The following is a 20,383-nucleotide window of genomic DNA, read 5'->3' on the forward strand; positions in this document are numbered from 1 at the left end:
GTCCCATAAACTAAAAGGGCAAAGGTTCGATTCCCAGTCAGGGCACATGCCTGGGTTGCGGGTTCGGTTCCCCAGTCAGGGTGTGTGCAGGAGGCAACCCATTGGTGTCTCTCTTTCACACTGGTGTTTCTCTCCCTCTCTTTCTCCCTCTCTTCTCCTCTCTCTGGAATCAATGAAAGAAAAACAAAATTTTTAATAGAAAACAATACTATTTTTACAATGTCCTATGAATCTATATTATTTCAAAAATCATAAGTTCAAAAAGTATACTATGATTACCATTTGTTTAAATATTTGGGGACTGACTCTATGACCCACATGTGATTAATTTCTGTAAGTGTTGGGTACAGTATTCTAGAGCGATTACTTAGTTGAATTCATTAATCATGTTCTTCAAATCTTTTGTATCTTTACTTAATTTTTTGGGCTTGTTCTGTGAGTTAAAATATTTTACAGTCTTTTTAACTTTGAGCATATGAATTATAGTTATTTTAAAGACCATATCCTATGACTCTATTTGGGTCATGTCTGGGTCTGTTTTTATTGTCTCTTTCTTTCTTGAACTCATACCCTGGTATACCTAGTAATTGTTGATTGAATGCAGACATTTTGTATAAAGAATCATAAATACTCTATACCAGGGGTGTCAAACTCATTCTCACCAGGGGCCACATCAACCTCGCAGTTGCCTTCAAAGGGCTGAAATAATTTTAGGACTGTATAAATGTAACTACCCCTTAACTGTTAAGGAGTTGAAATTACATTCGGCCCTTTGAAGGCAATCACAAAGCTGATGTGGCCCCTGGTGGAAATGAGTTTGACACCCCTGCTCTAAATGACGGTATCCTTCTCCACGGGATCCTTTTGCTCCTGATAGGCAGTTAGAGTAGGGCAGACTGCCTTAATCCGATGAGGGACCGAACTGATCACAGGCTCAGTTGTGGTATGATTTCCGGCTTTCATGATAGGAGCAGCCCTTCGGGGGTCCTAAATAAAAGCAGGGACTATTTACCTGGGCTTCTCCTTTTTTGGGTGGGACCTGAACTCTAATATTAATTCCTCTAACATCATGAAACTGCCGAGAGCTCTGTTGAATTCCCCAGCCTCTTGGCGCTGCTTTCTGCTTGGTTTGCCTCATTTATCAATTAGCAAATGCTTAGAGAGGCAGAATGTCCAGCTCGCTTCTCTGCATGTCCCTTCTCTCTGCGATTTCCTTAGTCTGCCAGGAGGTTGGCTCACTTTACGTGCCTCTGAGCAGCTGCTTTCTGCTTGGCTTCTTAGCAGTTCTGGAATGTGCCTCTTCAAGATCATTGGGTGCCCTGAGAAGAAAAGTGGTACCATGACTTAATTTTATTTCTCTTCTCCCTAAGACCTTGGCCTCTCATGCCCTGGCTGCCTTAGTAGCTCTCCAATGTCTTTAAATAGGTTTCCCAAATATTTCTTATCCAGCTTTTCTAATTGTGTTCGGTGGGGAGGTGACGGTCTGACACAAGCTGGCCTCTCAGAGCCAGCACTGGGACTCCTTCTCTAAATCCACACAGTGGTCTCCCCTCGAGGGCCAGGCAGCCATTGTCAGCCTGAGGTTACAAGGGGTTTCTTCCTGTATCATTGCCCCAGAAAGTTGTCTTCTTTTCCTGGGCTTTGCAAAGGGCCTGTTTGAATCTGGGGTTGGTGCCCAGACATTTCCACTTCCATTCCAGTTAAAATCTAGTCCTTAGGTCATGGTTTTTACTCTGGCCATGTTTAGAAGGTATCACGCGTGCCCTCCCCAGAGGGAGCCAGCCCATTAACCTGGCTAACTCTGTGATTGGCATTTGAATAAAAAGATGCTTTCGATATCGGGAGGAAGAAATAATCTAATGATTACCACCATCACTTCTGCTGGGTTGCATTTGTGTCTTCTAGCTCCTTGAATTTTAGCTAAACTGCCATGAAGAATAAGAATTCTGTGTGTAAGATTGATGGGAGCCTCAATATTCATGGATATGATTCTTTCAATCCCTTCAAAAGTGGAAACAGTTTATAATAAATGTTATTAAGGCCCTAGAATAAATTAGACTAAAGAATGAAAGTTTAGTATTACTAAATTTAATTGGAAATCTCAGCAAAAAACTCTTTTGTACTGACTGGTGCCAAGGAATGGAAAGGAGATTCATTTTGAAGGCGTTCTGAGAGTGGATTGAAGATATATAACTCTTGATGTTTTGGTTTTTTCCCCAACAGTTCACAAGAGCCGTGATTCCCAGGCCTTCTTGAAATGTGCCTCATTTTCTGGCACACTCACCACTGAAGGTGAATTCTCCTTTTAATAAGAAGAAAATTTTGGTGGAGAGCTACCCAACAGGGAAAGGCCACGTGGCTACTAAGGTAGGCAAGTCATTTGTTTCAAGGATGGGGAGGGTGGGAAGTAGCTTATGGCGAAAATGCTCAAGTGCACTTCCTGTATTGTGAGTGAGACTTTAGAAATGGGTAGCACGCATTTCACTGAATGCGAAGTTAAAGGTCCTTGTTGCTGATGATCTTCTAATTCTAGATTTAATTCCCAGCCCTTCAACTGCCAGCTGAGTAAACTTAGACAAGGCACTTAAATTCTCTGAGCCCCAGTTCTGCCCTCTATAGAGGAAAATCTCACATGAAAATGTTTTGCAAATGGGAGGGAGTAATATAAAAATGCAGTTTATCTGGCGGAGAGGGAATAGTTGAAGGTGGAAGAGGGTGAGGGTATAGGGGGATCAGTGGTAATGGGAGAAATTACAATAATGTGTAATTATCATTGTTTGTTGTTTTGCTGCTGTTAAAAATCCTATGGAGTAGTTAGTGGCCTTGTGTCTCATGGCGTGTGTGGACCATGGAGCCTGGTCTGTGAACTCGGGAACTTTGTCTCGTTCCCCACCTGCCTCCCTCCCCTCTAAGCACGGTGACTGACCGTTCTTTTGGCTGCAGCTCTCTACTAACTACTTTGGAAGTTAAGGGGAAAAGTAGAAGTAAAAGACAAGTATCAAAGGAAAGAAAACATCTGTATTCGTTGTTATGGCAAGCACTGGTTAATTAAAAATAAAAAATGGATTTTTAAAAATCCTTGTTGAGCACATATTATGTCCTAGGTGTTATTCTAGATGCTTGTTCCTTCATAGAGCTTATGTTCTAGCAAGGAGGGAGACTGATCATAAATGATGCACTTAATAGAGAAGGACGTAAATTACTAGGGTATGAGAAGCCAACAAGAACATGCGAAAGAGCAGAAAAACAGAGCTGCGTAAGAGGATTTGGGTGCTGGGTGGCAGGGCCAGGGTTGGGCTCCTTGAGGAAAGACACGCAGTCAGGGGTTAGCCCTGGGCATGCTCCAGGCAGAAGATGAAGCCGATGCAAAGGCCCTACCTAAGGAGGGAACACGGTGGGGCGTTACAGGCACAGAGAGAGAGAGGGCCAGTGTTCTGAAGCAGATTAAAGGGGGGGGGGGAGAAGTATTAGGAGATGAGTTTGGAGAGGCAGTATTGGCTCTAAAGGAAATGCTATTTTCCTTGTTTGAGATATGTAAGAAAAATTACCTTTTTTTTTTTTTAATCTACCTTGTTTATTCTCAGTCTGTTTTCTCTGCGATTAAAGCACACAAGCGCATACACACTAAGTAAATTACATAACAACCCCTGTGGTAGTGTCCTATGGCTGCTGTGACACAGTACCACAAAGTGGGGGGCTTAGAACAACAGAAAATTACTGTCTCACAGTTATGCAGGCTCGAAGTCCAAAGTCAAGGCAGGGCCGTGCTTCCCCTGAGACAAGTAGGGAGGAATCCTTCCTTGCCTCTTCTCAGCTTCTGGTGGTGGCCACCAGTCCTTGGTGTTCCTTGGTCTGCAGCTGCATCACTCCAGTCTCTGCCTGTCTTGTCACATGGCGTTATCTCTGTGTGTTTGTCTTCAGTGGCTGTCTTCCCAGTTTTTATAGAGATACCAGACAAATTGGATTAAGGGCCCACCCTACTTCAGTATGACCTCACTTTAACTGTTCTGTCTCCAGCAACCCTATAGGCACTGGGAGTTAGGACTTCAATATATCTTTTGAGGAAACACAACTCAACCTATAACAGCCACCTTTAATAATAAACACTAAGTATTACTGGTTCCATCTTACAAGTGGGGGCACAGGCCCAGAACGCTTAAACGACATGCCCAAGGTCAGAGCCAGTAAGCGAAAGAGCCAGGTCAGAGCACCTTACCATGCTGCTCTTGCGCCACTGTGGCAGCAAGATGAGGTCAGAGGGCACGGGGAACCGCACGCATCAACGAGGCAGGCCCCACCCATGCGGCGCTGCCTGGTACACAGCTCACAACTGATGCTCTTCCTCAGCGTGCCTGTCCCTTCCTTGCACCACTCCCCATTTCGCATCTCATTCCAGAGCGTGACAAACACAGGACATCGATGCTTTTTCCCTCCTTTAGGAACTTTTCCAGAAAATGAATACTGCAGTGTCTGTGGTATGTGAACATTTTTTTTTTCCCTCACACAACATAGGAAAAAATATATGGCTCTCCAAGTCAGGTGGACTATACCAGTGGAAATAGGGGATTTGAAAACATTGATTATGGTTTGCTTTCTCATTATATTTAACAATTCCTCCTTACCTTGGAATTTGTCTAACCTCTTGTGAGTCTGAAGTCAGCTCTAAAGCCTTATTTCAGGCTTAGTCTTGCGGAATATACCTGAGAAAAGGAGGGACACGCTGAGACATTATGGAACGCTTTTCCATGAGTCACAGTGACGTGTGACATCCCTGGACCAGGCTAAATGCTGTGCAGCCCCCAAAGGCTGTAGTCCCACAGGAATGTCTAAATCTCAGTCAAGAAAAGCAAACGCTTAAAGCCAAGCCTTAAGTCTGGGAGATGAGATAAAACCATGGTTGGAAAAAAATGTTACAAGGTCAAAACTGGGGAGGTCAGAGCTCTATCAAGAAGTAGTGTGGTGGACAAATTGAGTGGTTCTGAAAATGGGGTGAGGGTTTGGAAGGCCTGTTTGTCCATGGCCCTAACTGTACAGTGTGGCTATAAATATGGTTATTAGTCATTTTTTATGTTACATAGTCTTATAGTTTCTTTTCAAGGTTCTTTTGTTAAAAAAAAAAAATCTCTGTTCTCAGTATGTTTTTATTCCCCCTAAGTTCTTGGGCTTCTCTTTCCACTTAACAGCTGACTGCTTTGGACCTGTCTGTTGAAGCGTATGTTTTTCTTAGTATCGAAAGGAAGGGTAAAAAAGCTGCCTGTTTTCCAAAGATGCTTCTACTCTTTGTTGAAATCGAGTTGCCTTTTGGATCTTTAAAGTGTATGGAAAGAACAAGGTCCTTCTATTTTTCTACTGAATTAAAATGACCTCCAGTCATTGTCCGATGTCACCACGGCTCCCCAGAACTCGGCTGGATCCCAAGGGTCTGCCGGGGGCTCGTAGTCTAATAAACACAGGTGTGCCCCACCGACTTTTGATTGTGTAGCCGGCACTGTGCAACAGCAGATAAACAGTTGCTGCTGCTGCTGATTGTGAATGGCCCAGCAAGTCAGAGGTCAGTGGTTTGAATTACTTCACTACAGCTACAGACCTTCTGGGAAAAGACTAGGCTTTTCGCAGGAAAGGCCAAACAGTGACAAATATTAGAATTTAGAAACCTATTTAATCCCTCTCATCACTGTGAAATAGGAGTAAAATCCTCCTTATTTCCCAATGGTGGTAGATTGTTGAGCAATGAGAAACAGTGAGGCCTTTAGTTAGAAAACATTTTATTATAAAGTATTTGTTAATTTTTTTGTTTGGGTGAAATTCACATAGCATGAAATGAACCATTATAAAGGTGAACAAGTCATTGGTGTTCAGTGCATTCGTAATGTTGTACAACCACCACCTCTATTTCATCCCAAAACATTTCCATCACCCCAAAATAAAACACAGTACCCATTAAGCAGTTACTCTTCATTTCCCCTTCCCCTCAGTGACCCTGGCAACTACCAATCTGCTTTCTGTCTCTATGGATTTGCCTGTTCTAGCTATTTCATATAAATGGAATCAAACACTATCTGGCTCCCTGTGTTTGATGAGATACTTATTTTTAATTACAGGTCACTTATGTTTTCCGTCTTCTCCTATGGTTACCCTGGGAGAGCTGGGGTGCTATGGGAGTGTTAACCTCTCTTTAATTACAACCTCCAAGAAGAAAAACTCTTCAGGAATACCTGCTTCAGGTTTGTTGCTGGGGGGGGTAGGGCGGGGTTCTCTTCAGAAGTCAGCCGTTTGGAATTCAGCTACTTAGTCTGCAAGGATATGAAGACTTCAACTTTACCTAGTTTCATCTCTCTCCTGAGACTCAACCCCCTCCAGCACCTTCTCCCCCACCTCCAATTTATGTCATTGTCTAGTGGTCTGAACACCAGTTTGTCCCATTATCCAAATGAACCTGTAATTGATATTTTGGCATTGGGATAGCTAGAGATTATATTGCTAGCCTAAGCAACAAAGCACAGTCTCCCCCGCAGGGAGTTAAATGATACCAGCCGTTGAAGATGAAAATTTGAGAAATACTTTACACTCTCATCTCTTGGGGAGGCTGATCCGCACCCCCCTTCTCTTCTCTGCCCGGTGAAATACAGGCTACTCAGGGAGGGCTCAGGGATGCAGACAGCAAAGGCTTGAAATAAGATTCCTCTCTCCGTCTGCCAGACGTAACCCAAGATGAGTTGCACAGATGAAGCTGGCAGAGAAATGGAGACCTGGATGGCAAACAAGGTTCGGAGGGGACCAAAATTCTAGCTAAAGCCTTTTGCAGGAGCAGAAGAGCCTGCTGGTCTAATATGGCAAAACCAAGAATTAAATTGGTGCCGTGCTAGTGGTTTCAGCCAATACAACCTCACTAAGTCTCGTTAGACCCCCTATGAGTATTATTAATGTGTGCTGTGGGACACTTACGTACAGGACAGACTATGGCTTGTCTCCTTCAAATGGTGATTATCAGGTACTGTATTGTGTGCTGGGTGTGACTTAATCATCAACTATCTGCCCTAAAGTACATCTTCCAGGAGCCTGAAAATAGCACCTTTAGCGTAAATTAATTGATTTGACAACTTAGAGCAGAGTGGAGGAGGTGAAATGGGGGGCATTTTTGTTGATTCCTTTCTCCTCTTCCCTCCCTCCCTCCTTCCCTCCTTCCTTCCCCCATCTCTCCCTCTCGCCATTAGCATGCATGGAACTTGTTCTGTGCCAGACACCTTGCCAAGGGTTAAGGATAGGCAGTACGATCCTGCCGTCCAGGAGTTCGTGGTCACTCCCTCCTTCCTGATCTCTGTCCCCTGCATTATGTTCTCCTGCTATTTCAGAGAATCGTAGCTGTGTACTTGTCTGTCTCCCAGAACAGGAGGTCCCTTCTAAAGGCCAGAGTCCTTCCTGCCTTTGAGCCATTGGATCTAGCCTTGCCCTAGCAGAACTTTATTGAGTTGAATTCAGATATGTAAACAGATACCGGATAAAATGTGATTAGCGATATTTGAGAGAGTTTTACTCCGAGTGCCCGGGAAGCACAAAGGGTAGAGTAAACAACTGCCAAAGGGAGCCGCGGGGCCTCCCAGTGGTGTCATTTGAGCTGTCTTGAAAGATGAGAAGGTGTTTGCCAGACAAGCAAGGGGGGCGCACAATCTCCAGAGATCACACCCCCTGGAGGTTTTTGGGGAGGGGCCCTTTGATCCTCTAAATCCTTCCCTTTCTTTCCTTAATGAAACTTCAGGCAGTAACTGTTTGATTCACCAGTAGCTTTGGATCAAGCCCAGGGACAGTATAGGCATCTCTTCCAGAAAGCCATGGACTTGTTTCTTCTTAGGGCTAAAAGCCCCTCCCACACCAAAAAGTTCTACTGGATTCTTTACCCCTGAAAGGCCACCTACTCTAATCTTCCTTTTCCGTAGTGAAATAAGTAGAAAAAAATCTATTTCCTTTTCTAATTTGGCTCAAGTGGAGCCAAGATTTCACTTCGGAGGAGAGGAAAACTTTTCCCTTTTTCCGCTCTAGGTTCTTTGATTGGCCTAAGAACTAAATTGACATAGAAAATATTAACAGGAGAAAAGCAAATTTAATTTTATACATACAGGAGCCCCTCAGAGACATAAAAGGCTCATAGACAATACAGCAGTGGAGGCTTATACACCATCCCGAGCTCAGGAGAAGGGGGGCGGGGTCTGGGACTTCAAAAGGGAGGAAGCCGGGAAGAGCAAATGTTTGGTAAACAAATGTTTGCTGTGCCATGCAGAGAATTCTTCTTGATATAACAAGTTTTCCCTGGTCATAGCTCTCTTCCTGATGCAGGCCCCCTATCTAAATTCTTTTAGACAGTTAAGGGGAAGGTAAAAAGCTCTCGGTGAGTCTGCTGGGCCTTCATGGTCTTCAGTTTGAAATAATCCACATGCCAATGTGGCACGTTCTGGAGCCGCCTGCCCAAATTCCATCGACTTCCATGTTCTTTCGTCATTTCGACAAGCATCCATGAACGCCTCCCACGGAAAAGGCACTGCTCTGGAGGCTGGGCTTCAGAACAGCGAGATCGTTTCCGCCCCCCTGGAGGTTCAGCTGACACCAAACAGGAAGCGAATGTCAGCACAGCTCCTTGGCCATTTACTGTTAAAGCCGAGTCTTTGGGTTCAGCCATGCACATAGAATTGTCACTGGAAGTTTTTCAAGTAGATCATTCTGTTTCCGAACTGAAGGTCAGAGGTCCAAGGATTTATGAAGAAAGCTGTGCTCACCGCTGGAAGATTTACCAGGAAAAGGAAAAAACCCTTAGAAAGTCCTTTCCATGCAGAAAAACACCCCAAAAGGAGCATTAAGACTGAACTTAAAGGCTGAATATTAAGTATTTGGTTATATATACTTATGTTACTTCAAAAAGCATCTGTATATCCTTTTGTTTTTATTTGTGATGAATATTGGTGTTTTTATGGGACTTAATAATTTTCTAGAACTGGAACCCCAATTTAGAATCCTGGGAACAGCTTAGTTCTTGAGTTGGGTAGTACCTTAGCAGATAAGGCTGTTCACCCTGCTGCTGGGGTTTCATACTGCCTTCCCTCTCTTCTCGGCCTAGTTGTGCGTAAAGGACGAATTCAAATGCCAACTCTTTCGTAATTCATTTCTGACATCCATAACATAAAACCTTAAACCGTTGTTTTCTAAAGAAGGCTCCATGTACAGTAATTCTGAGGAATGTTAAGAGATAGTCCTTAAAATATCAACGGTCTAATTTAAACAAAGTTAAACAGGATTCTTTACTATAGGACTTTTCCAACTGTAGGCATTGATAAGGCCGTATAGTGAATAATGCTTCCCAGAATTGTTTGACCACAGAAACCTCGACCATTTTTTTCAGGGTGTGTATTAGTCTTCTGTTTGCTGCTATAACAAATTACCACAGAGTTAGTGGCTCAAAACAACACAAGTTTATTATCTTATAGTTCTGGAGGCTAGAAGTCTAAAATAAGTCAGCAGGGCTGGGTTCCTTCTAGACCCTTGAGGTGAGAATCCCTTTCTTCGCCTTCTCCAGCTTCTTAAGGCCACTGTTTTCCTTGGCTTGTGAACCCTTCCTCCATCTTCAAAGCCAGCAATGTAGCATTTTCTAATCTTTCTCTCTGACCTCTGCTTCTGCCATTGCATCTCTTCCTGTGACTCCTGCCGCCCTTTTAAAAGGATGGTTGTGATTTCACTGGGTCTACCTTGAAAATCTAGGATAATCTTCCCATCTCGGCATTCTTAACGTAACTGAATCTGCAAAGTCCTTTTGCCATGGCAAGTAACGTTGTCACAGTTTCTGGGGATTAGAAAGTGGACAACTCTGGGGGGCCAGTGTTCTGCCTACCCCAGGACATGCGTTCTGCAGCAGTCAGGGAAAGAAGCCCTTCCCTCGTTCCTCAATGGAGACCTGGGTGGAACACCACAACCTCCACTTATAACAATATTTCTAAGGGCAAATAATTCTAATCTGTGAGGCAAAACAAATTCACATCTGATACACAACCTTGGATAACTGTAAACTTTGTTATGGCAACCTCAGCAGTCGGAACAGTAAAGATCACTAATGGCCTTCCTGCACACGGATCTGCTTCACCTCGCTTCTCTCCCAGCCTCAGATGTACAGTCCTGTGTTCACAACACGTCAGACAAATCGTATGCTAGAAATGCCCAGGAGGATTTTTTTCCTGTCAGTTTTTCAAGACCTTTTAAAGTCTATGTAAACGTGAAGCTACTATACATTGGAAGAAGAGCAAATGCGTCATTTTGTAATGAGTTTTTACTCTTTGTTCAAGAAACCACGCTGTGCTGGCAGTCTCACCTTTCACCACGTCATGCCCACTGACCCGTGGACTTGAACAACACTCTCCAGCGGCGGGGCCTGTGAGGAGGGCACGAGACAAGTGTTAACGTGGAAACAAAGCACAATACGTGAGGAGGCTAATAATGGGAAGACTTGTGGACAGAGGGTGACTAGAAGGAAGTATAAAGCAATGAACCAGAGAAGAAAGCTGACCAAGGGATAGAAAAATGCCTTAATTTCTGAGAGGTGTCATCTTTTAAAAGACTTTGGAAAAAATTAAAAATGTGAACATTGTCCTATGCAGAGGAAACCAAATAATTTAAGGAAGATACTTGATTTCAAATAAGTGGAATGAGAAGGCTTTTTGCCAGTCTCAAAAAAGGTGAACTTTAGCTTATAAGATTTAAGCATAAAGGATCTTTGAAATTCCACAGAGAATTTTACCAGACAGTAACAAGGAGTGGTGTAAGATTGAGAAGATCAGCCTCCCTTCATGAGACACAGACAATAGTATCTCAGAAAACTTAATTCTTCCAGGGCAGGGATGATGTCTGATTAATCTTGGAGTTCCCAACCATAGCACATAGTTTGGCATGGTGCCACGATGTTCATTGAACACCAAGTAAAACGATTGCAGAATTAGTCCCTTCCTGCACATCACAGTACTGATTCATTTGAAAGAAATTATTTAAAATTAACCGACAAGAGAAGGGGTATATGAGAAAAGAAAGATTAAAAAGTGTCATATGAAGTAGACTATTGAATTCAAAGGACACATCTCAATATTTTCTTCATTCTGAGATCGTTCATTTCACTCACAACATCATATAATTTTCCACCAAAGAAACGTATGCACTAAGAGTAGAGAAGAACAAAAGTGTATTGAGATTCAGATGTTCATTTAAGTAATGAGGATCATTCTTCAACTAAATTGCAAATTGCTACTTCTTGTCTGCCCGCTGTTGTATACATCATCTCAGGGAGTCATTTGCAAATAATCAGATTGGCAAATCCTAAATCAAGAATGCTTATAGGTTACTGTGTTTTATTTAGAAATTCAGGAAGAAGAATTTCTATTTTTTTATACTCTTTCCTGCATCTGTTGAGATTATAAATTTGCTGAGAACAGATTATGGCTTACAGTGGACTTTATGGGCACACAGTAGTAGTTGATGACTTGGATTAAAGGGAAAAACATACCAATATAAGCACTGTAAAAGTCAGTGTGGAGAGGCATGAAGTGAAATGCATTCCTGTATACAGTGAACTCTATGATATATTGTATTTTCCCAACTCTTTGCTAATATTTCATGATCGGATGGATACATTATAAAAGACAGTACTTTGCAGAATACAGTGGCAGTAGATCCTATGATAAAAAACATGTAACTGATTTCAGGCCAGTCTAATAAAGGATGTTTGTAAGTCAGGCGCGGGAAATCACTTTCAGAAATAATTTTGTGACATTCACAGCAATATGACAGTGGTAACCGATTAAAAAAGAGTAGTAAAGCTTCAAAAGCTCCAGTTCCTCAGTGATAATGGGACTTCAGGTTACCACTAACAGAGTAATTAAGCTAAGGAAGCAGCTAAGAGATACGTAAAAGGAATCAAAATTAAAGAAGGATCCGTTCCTTCTTATGATATTATAAGCTCATAAAATTATAGCTTATGTTTCAAAATGAGAAGTGAAAACATGGGGAAAAGGGATCATTCTCTGAGAGTTGATTGTCCTCTTCCGGTGGATTGAACCTCTTGCATAGATCTGGCCAAGTCTAAATGGAGAGAGGACATTTGTGTTGCGTTGTGTGAATTGGCATAGCAGTAAATTTAATAACATTAGAAGAAGGATGGAAGTAATAAACTTAGAAATTTTTAAAGAAAGAGACTTTTTGTTATAATGCTGATAAAAGGTATAAGAAAAGTATTCATTTTCATCTTTCTGTTTGAGATTTTTCATGAGTGATATGACTCCAAGGATAAGACCTTGGAAAGGAACATGAGAAGGATATTTTGAGTTCAAGGAAATATTTCATTCTGTGATGCGGAAGTAGGGAGGACATACGGCTTACTTAATGCGGCCACTGTGGCAGAATGTGGGCGTTTCAAGGCACAGAGGGAAGTGTATTCGACACGTGGCTATAAATATGTAGGGAAAAGATACACAAACATTTCATGGCAAGATCTTGTACAGCTGATAAAAACTATACAGATTACAGAGATCGAAACATGAAAATTTACAGAAATGCAGAGAAATGAATACTTCAAAAGTTTAACTTGAAAAGGTAGAAAAAGGTTAAAAATAATGACATTGTGGTACTAAGACAACTTAGGTTATTATACTGAGTAGGAAGATGGATCCCAAAGGAACCTCTGGGCATAAGCTAGAAAGCACATGGAATTTAATTTTTCTGAAGAAGCGGAACTTAAAATGGAAATGTGTTATACCTGGCAAAACAGGATAAAAATGAACCTTATATAAATTGAATGTTTCAAAAGTTCTTTTTGCCTTAGCTTGTCAATGCAGGATATTCTTTCTCTAAAAAAAACCCCTATGAGAATCAATAGCTGAACAGAATTTAGAATACTTGAAAAATAATGCAGGAAAAAAAGAATTCTGATTCCGATGATGTAAATCTATTATGCTATCCTAAATATTATGAAAAATTAGGTTGTAGTAACACAATACAAATCTTTGGATATTTGAGAGCATTTTGAAACAGAAGAGATGAGATGCGAAAGGGTTGTCAATTTGGCATGATACGTTTTTTCGTGCACGGTTTGGGAATTACGCAGTTGCATCCAGCATAAACCTTGACTCCGTTAACACTGAGCTAATCCTGCCTTTCCTTTTCAGGCATGAGGAACACAGTCAATTTCCTTCCACTGCCGGGGTCAGCGATCTTGATGGAGACTGTAATTCAGTGAATGTGCAGTTTTTATAGACTGTGAAATGTAATAATAACTTCAGTGTTTTATTACAGGTACCACTTTGTGTCCTCCATCTCTTCCAGTTTATGACATATTATATTCAAAAACATGCTGAAAGATACAGTGCTTTCTTTTCCTGAAGTGGAACATGTAGGGCAGGATTGACCATGTAAGTGTGGGGCACTCCCCCCGCCATTTTCGTAAGCTTTGTGCTCATAGATTGCATGCTGTGCTTTTTATTTCAGTAACATTTAACAAAACCATGGCCATGGAGGAAATTAAACTTACACAGAATGTCCATAATGAGGCTCTGGGTGCTGATGTTGCAGGTATGGTACAAACTCTGAATTGCACATTAAAGAGACAGAAGCCGTCTTTTCCCTGTTGTTTTTAGTGTACAAAAATACCTGGATTTAACCATAAATGACTTGTGCATTAACTTCCAGTGTCTGGGTGCAGCAAAGGCATCCCGAAGTAAGCAAAGCAAAGCAGAGGCAGCTAGAACAGATACCATTCATCCTAACTTAGGGGGGAAGCATATTAGGCTATCGCTGTGCACTTGGAGATTCTCTGTATACAAATAATTCTATCAGGTTTGATTATCCAGTTTCCTATGCCACAGGCACAATAAGCCTGTGCTAAATTAGAAAAGGGATTATGAGAATCAGACTCACCTACCTAATAAGAAATGACAGTTAAAGATGTGAAAGAAGGAGGCAGAATGCTTATTCTACTATTTATTATTTTTGTTTTAGTTTGCTTTGTTTTATGGAAGGGTCGGTGATGTGGGGAAAGGCTGATGGTGGTGATGCGTGGTGAAGGCAGGGGGTGGGTGGTCATACCAGACCGGTGTTAAGTGTGCACACATGGCCGAGACTGGGTGGCCTCTAAGATGGGCCGGCACCCAGATCTTCCCATGCCCCCCTCAGAATACTTATTTTAAAATAGGCCCAAACAGGCTTTAAGGCAGAAGGGCCATTCATTGGGACAGACTGTCCTATCTACTTCAGTTTCACCTCAAGATATCATTTTATCGCATCTAAGCTTCACAGCGATAGCCCTGAAACATCAGGGACAGTTTACATTCTCCTCGCTGTGTAATCTAGTGTAGAAAGGGGAGGCAGGTAAAGGTGGGGGGATGGGAACATCCGTAATAGTGTAAACACTAAAAATATGGTTTAAATAAATAAATAGTAATAATACAAGAATAAATAAAATGCTTTTTTGTTTTAAAAATTTTTGATACTGGTAGGGATAACATTTAGTTAGCCTCATCCTTTAATAATACCATATAAATGAGAATTATCATAACATAGTGCATTGAATGAGCCCTAATGTACATATTTTCATCACTACTGATCAGAACATTGTGATTTTAAATTCCCGTTTCAATTTTATCTTCAAAATTCCTTCAAATGAGTTACATGGAAACTATCAATGGTTGGATTTACCCCACTTTCTGGGCAGAGGTGAAGCGATACGTGTATACTGGTTCATTCTTGCTGGTCAGTTTCCTGGCTGTCATGTGCTTTTGTTTTATGCAAAGCAGTTTTTCTCCCTTTAACAAAGTAGTAGGTTAGGGTGGCGAACACACATGATGTGTTGTGGAATGGCACACCTGCACCTATGTAATTTTGATAACCAGTGCCACCCCGATAAATTCAATAGAAAGGAAAAATAAAAGAGTAGCTTGCAATTAGCTTATTTGGATACTATATGCTTTTCTCTTTTGGAAAGTACATATCAGAATTAGGGTACATGGGAGCTTTGGAAGACGTCCTGCACTGTGGTTGCAGTAAGCTTCCCTTCCCCCCTCTTCACCCACAGCTCACCAGCACACACCCTCGGCCAGTAATTTACGTGACTCACACTGTGAGGCTTTTACTACATCTCTAGGGAGGTTACAAAGTCTATTAGCTCTCCTTGTTTCCTTATTGTGTAAGTTGAATTTTTTAAAGAAATATATCGTACTCGTCTTTTTCAGATGATTCCCTTGAGTACGTTATTTCTTATCTTTCCTCACTGGAAATTACAATTTTACTTTGCTGTGTGATTCATCTACACACTTCTACAGTTATCTGTTGTTTGGGGTATAAAGGAGTTGATTCCTCAAGTTTCTCTTATCTCATCTCCAAGTGAGCCAGATTTCATTGCGGGGTAGGAAAAAAAGTACGCATACCACCATACATATAATAGTACACCTGCCATATATTTTAAGTTGTCATTTATTTGAGGCAGGAGAAATTTTGCAGCCCATTGACCACTTTCTCCTGAGGGAATTTGTGTTATCATAGGTCTTTGGTGATAAAGTTGACTCTAGTTTAATCGGGGAAGAAACAGATCCATAAGGGTCTCATTCCTACTCTCCAGTAACACAGCAAGAGATTCCTATCTATCTGGTTCTTGGATGGGGTAGGGGGTGCTATTTAGACTGGAAATAGGAAGGGAGGGAGGAAGGAAGGAAAGAAGGAAGGAAAGAGGAAAAGGGAAAAAATGGAAGGAAAATGGAAAGAAGGAAGGAGGGGTGGAAGAAGGAAGAGCTGAACTACGTAGTGTCTGTGAAGAAGTGGATGTATAAAACCTTCATAAGCAGAGCTCTGTTTCTCTACTTAGGAGCGTTTATTACCTACAGTGTGCCAGGCACTGTGCTCTAATACACAAGTGTTACTTGTGTAATAATACACAAGTATTATTTTCCTTAGGGCCATGTTCTTAAGTATCCACGGGATAGAAAAGACCATTTGTCCTTTCCCAATGTTAACTTAAAAAAAAAAAAAAAAGGCAGAATAGATTTGCGCCCGTAAAGTTGAAGGGGAAAATAAATGGCATAGAAAAAATAATACACTTTAAAATGAGGCCAAAGTATTAACCTTAGGGTACCAGTTTTTGTCTTGGTGATTGATAATTCAAATTTAGTGTAATCTGAGTAGCCTGAACCTGATTGCTTGGGTTCACTCAGATATTTCCTATGCTTTTCACTCAGATGGATCCCCTTGTATTTTATCAGCTTCGGGGTTTTTGTTTGTGTTTGGGTGGGCTCCTTCTCAGCTTTTTCAGAGCAGAGTGGCGTTTTGGGGAGGTCAGCCCCCACAGCCTGCGCATCGCACGCACGACAAATCCTAAAGATATTTGCCTCCAGTCACAGATGCTCCCCTTAAGTTACGCTGTGCTTTTCAGGGAAGATGACCTGAAAAAGCAGCCCTTTGAATGAGGAGAAATAGCCAAAAAAAAAACTACCATCAAGGTAGCAAATGAAAGCCAAAGAAATGCTGAAATTTTGTGACAGATATTGTTTAGGTCTTTTTTATGCTTTTAGCAGTATGTTGATGTAGGTGTGAGCAACAGGCTTGGTTAGAGATTCCTTGACATTTCTTATGTCCTTCCTTTGCAGTCTAACAACACTGGTGTGTTTTACACCTCATGCCCTAAAAACTCAAGTTTCCTTCCAAAAAGAAGTGTTCTCTTCCCTGAGCTTCCAGGAACAGATTTCGCATCACTGAAAGCTAAACTCCTGACTTTTGTGATCCCAGGTTGGGGGTAGTAGCTCCTCCCATAGAGCAGACCACTCTAACACAGTAATAATATCCTCCTTTTCCCATTCATCATTTAGGAATAAAGATGGATTGTGTTTTTATTTCCTTTCAAAGAGCAGAAGCTGTAAAACATTCAGAAGTCTATTTTTACCAAATTCATTATAACAAAAGAGTGTTACTTAACATCTTGATGTTACTCTGGCTTCTTGTGAGCATTCTATATGCAATATTTGCTGTAAGCCCTTTCTTTCTGGCCAGGCACTTAAATGGAAAGTTCTGAAAGAACAGCCGCCCCAGAGTGCTCCCATCCATCATTTTACACAAGTGAGAAGTGGAACTCATTTATCTTCTGTGGGTTTTTAATTAACCTAGAACAATTTTTTCTATGAAATAGTTCTACACAATGAAATTTTCATTAATTATCAGCTGGGACCCCAGAGCTGAGCCAGAACAGAAAGGAAAGGAATGGCTATTCGCTTCCAATGTTAACACCGTTCATTCTGATAATCACAGTGGGATTGTAGACCCCCCTACACAGGGTCTATAAGTTGTTCCAGAATAAAAAAATCACCCAGAAGATTTTGGACATGCTGACCCTCATTTCACGGGTACTTTAAGGAGCCACTTTCAATTGCTCATCAGATGTCAGCACTAAGAATGAGGGGATGCAAACAGGCTTGCCTTACTGTAGCTCTTGTGTGTTCTATTACCTTCCAGAATTGTCAACATAAAATTCATGGAAAATTAGCAAAGAATGAACTATAGTTTTTTAAAAAATAAACTATTTTTTAGAGTAGTTTTAGGTTCACCATAAAATTGAACACGGAGTTCCTGTTTACTTCCTGTCCCTGCAGTGTAATACTTTAACTTATGATTTTTTACTTTTATAAAAATCACAACCTTATTGAGATATAATACACATATCACAAAATCACCATTTTAAAGTGTACAACTCTGTATTTTAGTATATTTATGGAGTTATGTAACCATCACTGTTCTCTAATTTCAGAGTTAAAATTTACTTTTAGATGACAAAATTAAAATGCCGTTTGGAGAATTTAAAGAAATATCCCCCAAACTCACCATTCTAACCAAACTCTTGTCACTTTTTGTACATCTCATTTTAGTTTTCTTTACGTCCAGATAACTTCACAGAGAATGATGAGAGCGTTCTCTGCACTTATTTTAAAATTTTCTTGTGAGAGTTTACGGCTCTGTCTCTTTAACGCTGCTCACAGTGTGACGAGGTGTGCTGTGATTCTTATTGCTGTGCGTACACATGAAGTTATTCAAGTGAAGAAAATAACTTCATGGCTGTATATGCTGTGGTGTGATGCCTTCCACTAAGTCCTCTCTCTCGGTGTTTGGGCGTTCCAGAGTGCTGCTGCCGCTTCCGACTTTCGGTCATGAGTAGTGGATAGATGTCTTTTATTCCTTTGTGCCAAGGTAGGAAAACATTGAGAGCTTATGTTACTGAATAAAGCTCGTGTGTCCCTGGATGATGCTGGTCCCTCAAACTAAGAGCGAACATTGGACATTTCAAAGGAGTGATTTCAACTAGCATCAGTGGGAGGGACTGAACAATGAGTATTTAAGAGTGAACAAGAGAACCCCAGTCAGTAGAAACATAGACAGTGGATTTGAGCACGTTTATAGAAGTGTCACAAATGGCCAAAAAAATGTGGGAAGATGCTCTGGAGATCTGAATGAAAGCATTTTTCCCCTGTAATGAGATTAAGAATGTTTGAAAAAATTGATAATGTTAAGTGTAATAAGAGATGTGGAAAATGGGATATTTATATGCTCTGAGAGTATAATTGATCAACTTTTAAGAAGCTGTTTTGATGGTACTTATTATTTGAAATGTCTGTCCTCTTTAATTGAAGAATTGTACTATTAAGAATTTTGCAGAAGTGATATGATAGCATTATGTAAAGAACACATGTGCAAAGATATTCATGGAGCCTTGTTTGCAATAACAAGAAATTGGAAACAATCAACCGCTCAGCGACAGAAAACCTGGCTAAAGAAATCGTGGTTCAGGCTGTCATAAAAAAGGATCAGATACGTAGATATGTACTTCCCAGTGAAGACGCGTGTGATACACTTTCATATGAAAAAGTAGAAATATTACAATCACCCTTGCTTTTAAAAAAGTGCATTTGTAGATAACCTTGTTTATTTGTCAGAAACTGGGATTGGGAGATAATTCACTTCTTATTTTATATAATTTTTAATGGATTGAATTATAAGTGACTTTTACTTTTCCCCCCTCTGTGTTCTTGAAACCCAAAATTTGAGAAATTAGGTGCCATTCTTAAGGCTTTCAAAGAGGAAAAGATACAGCCATTTGAGCTCAAATGTCAAAGGATTGCCTCAAGAAACTAGCTTTAATGAATGCATAAAAATGATTTCTAATTAGTATATCAACAGTTTATATGGAAAAAGATGTTTCTAAAGTGTATGGGAAAAGCTTTTACTCAGGTTAAATCTTTTGAAATAATTTTTATTTTTTTTCTAATCATAAAGGTAAAATATCATTATAAAACATTTTGAAAAAATAAGGCCAGAAAGAGGATAATAAAATTACCTCTGATTCTATCACCTAGAAATAGTAGTAGGCTGAGTTTTAAAACCTCATTTCTGCTGTGTATTTGAAATTTCAGAAAGATTTTATTTTCACAGTGAGAGTATGCTTCACTCTAGTCAGTTGTTTAATTGCCCCAGAAATATCTGGGGAGGGGATTACATACAATGTTAAGGAAAGTTGCTGAATTTCACCTATCAAAAATAGCTTTGGTAACATTGCACACTGTTAATAAGAAATCGAAGGGAAGGATAATTATGCTGAATGGTAAAAAGGAGCTACAAGGGCTAACAAGTATGACAACCAAATCCTAAATTTTCACATTACTGACTAAAGAAGGGAGTAAAAGTGTCTGTGACCAAACCAACCAGTGAAGAAATTTTTCTTTGCTGCTCCTCTCCAGCTGTCCTGCTCTGGCAGGCAGCCTGCCAGTAATTGTCAGAGGCTGGTGACAATGGAAAGGACCATCACTGACCTGGAGTGCCTGTATTATTTGGTGGAGAGTAATTCACCGAGGGATTCAAATCCTCACAATATACTCAGAATTATAGGAGGAGTGATTGGGTTACAAAGTTAACCATCCTAAGCTCCTCACCCCTGGCAGTAAGACTTAAAAGTCTCCGCTTTTCCATAACAGACGCTGGGTGCTCTATCATCATCCATCCTTAGATCACAGGTGGGTCTGGTCAGTACCTTCTGGAGGTCCCTTTCTCCCTTCACCCCCAAGTCCAGAATTGCATATTGAATCCTGTGCAGCACTGAGTCATTTCTAATTTCTCCGCACTTTGCTATGCCACCTTCACCTTAGGGAATGGCTATGTCATTTGTGGATCTGGTGCAAAATGGAGACGCGGTGCCCCTTGTTCAAAAATTAAGAATTGTAAGACAGCACAAGCAAAGCACTAATGCTAGTGTGGGGCCCTTGGGGGCTATACACCTTGCATGCTCAATCCGGCTCTGGTCACCTTAGCTCACCTCCTGACCAGGGGTATCCTGTACTGA

At 40.9% G+C, this 20,383-nt stretch overlaps 1 protein-coding gene across 5 annotated transcripts in view; it reads left to right on the forward strand.

Moving 5' to 3' along the window:
- The window catches only part of CRACD (capping protein inhibiting regulator of actin dynamics), a 235,594-nt gene that overhangs the window by 113,599 nt on the left and 101,612 nt on the right, over positions 1–20,383 (forward strand). For 3 of the 5 annotated variants that reach the window (XM_045185906.3, XM_045185902.3, XM_045185909.3), the window contains exon 3: positions 2,224–2,367. Coding sequence is in view for 2 of the 5 variants with exons in the window: in XM_024579907.4 (XP_024435675.2) it covers positions 13,524–13,590 (67 nt within the window). In the remaining 3 variants the exon portion in view is untranslated. Of the gene's footprint in view, positions 1–2,223; positions 2,368–13,506; positions 13,591–20,383 lie in introns of those variants that run through there. The other 2 variants (XM_024579907.4, XM_071221281.1) reach the window with 2 other exon arrangements.

This window comes from Desmodus rotundus, chromosome 4 (assembly GCF_022682495.2).
Source record: "Desmodus rotundus isolate HL8 chromosome 4, HLdesRot8A.1, whole genome shotgun sequence".
In the NCBI taxonomy this organism is placed as follows: Eukaryota; Metazoa; Chordata; class Mammalia; order Chiroptera; family Phyllostomidae; genus Desmodus; species Desmodus rotundus.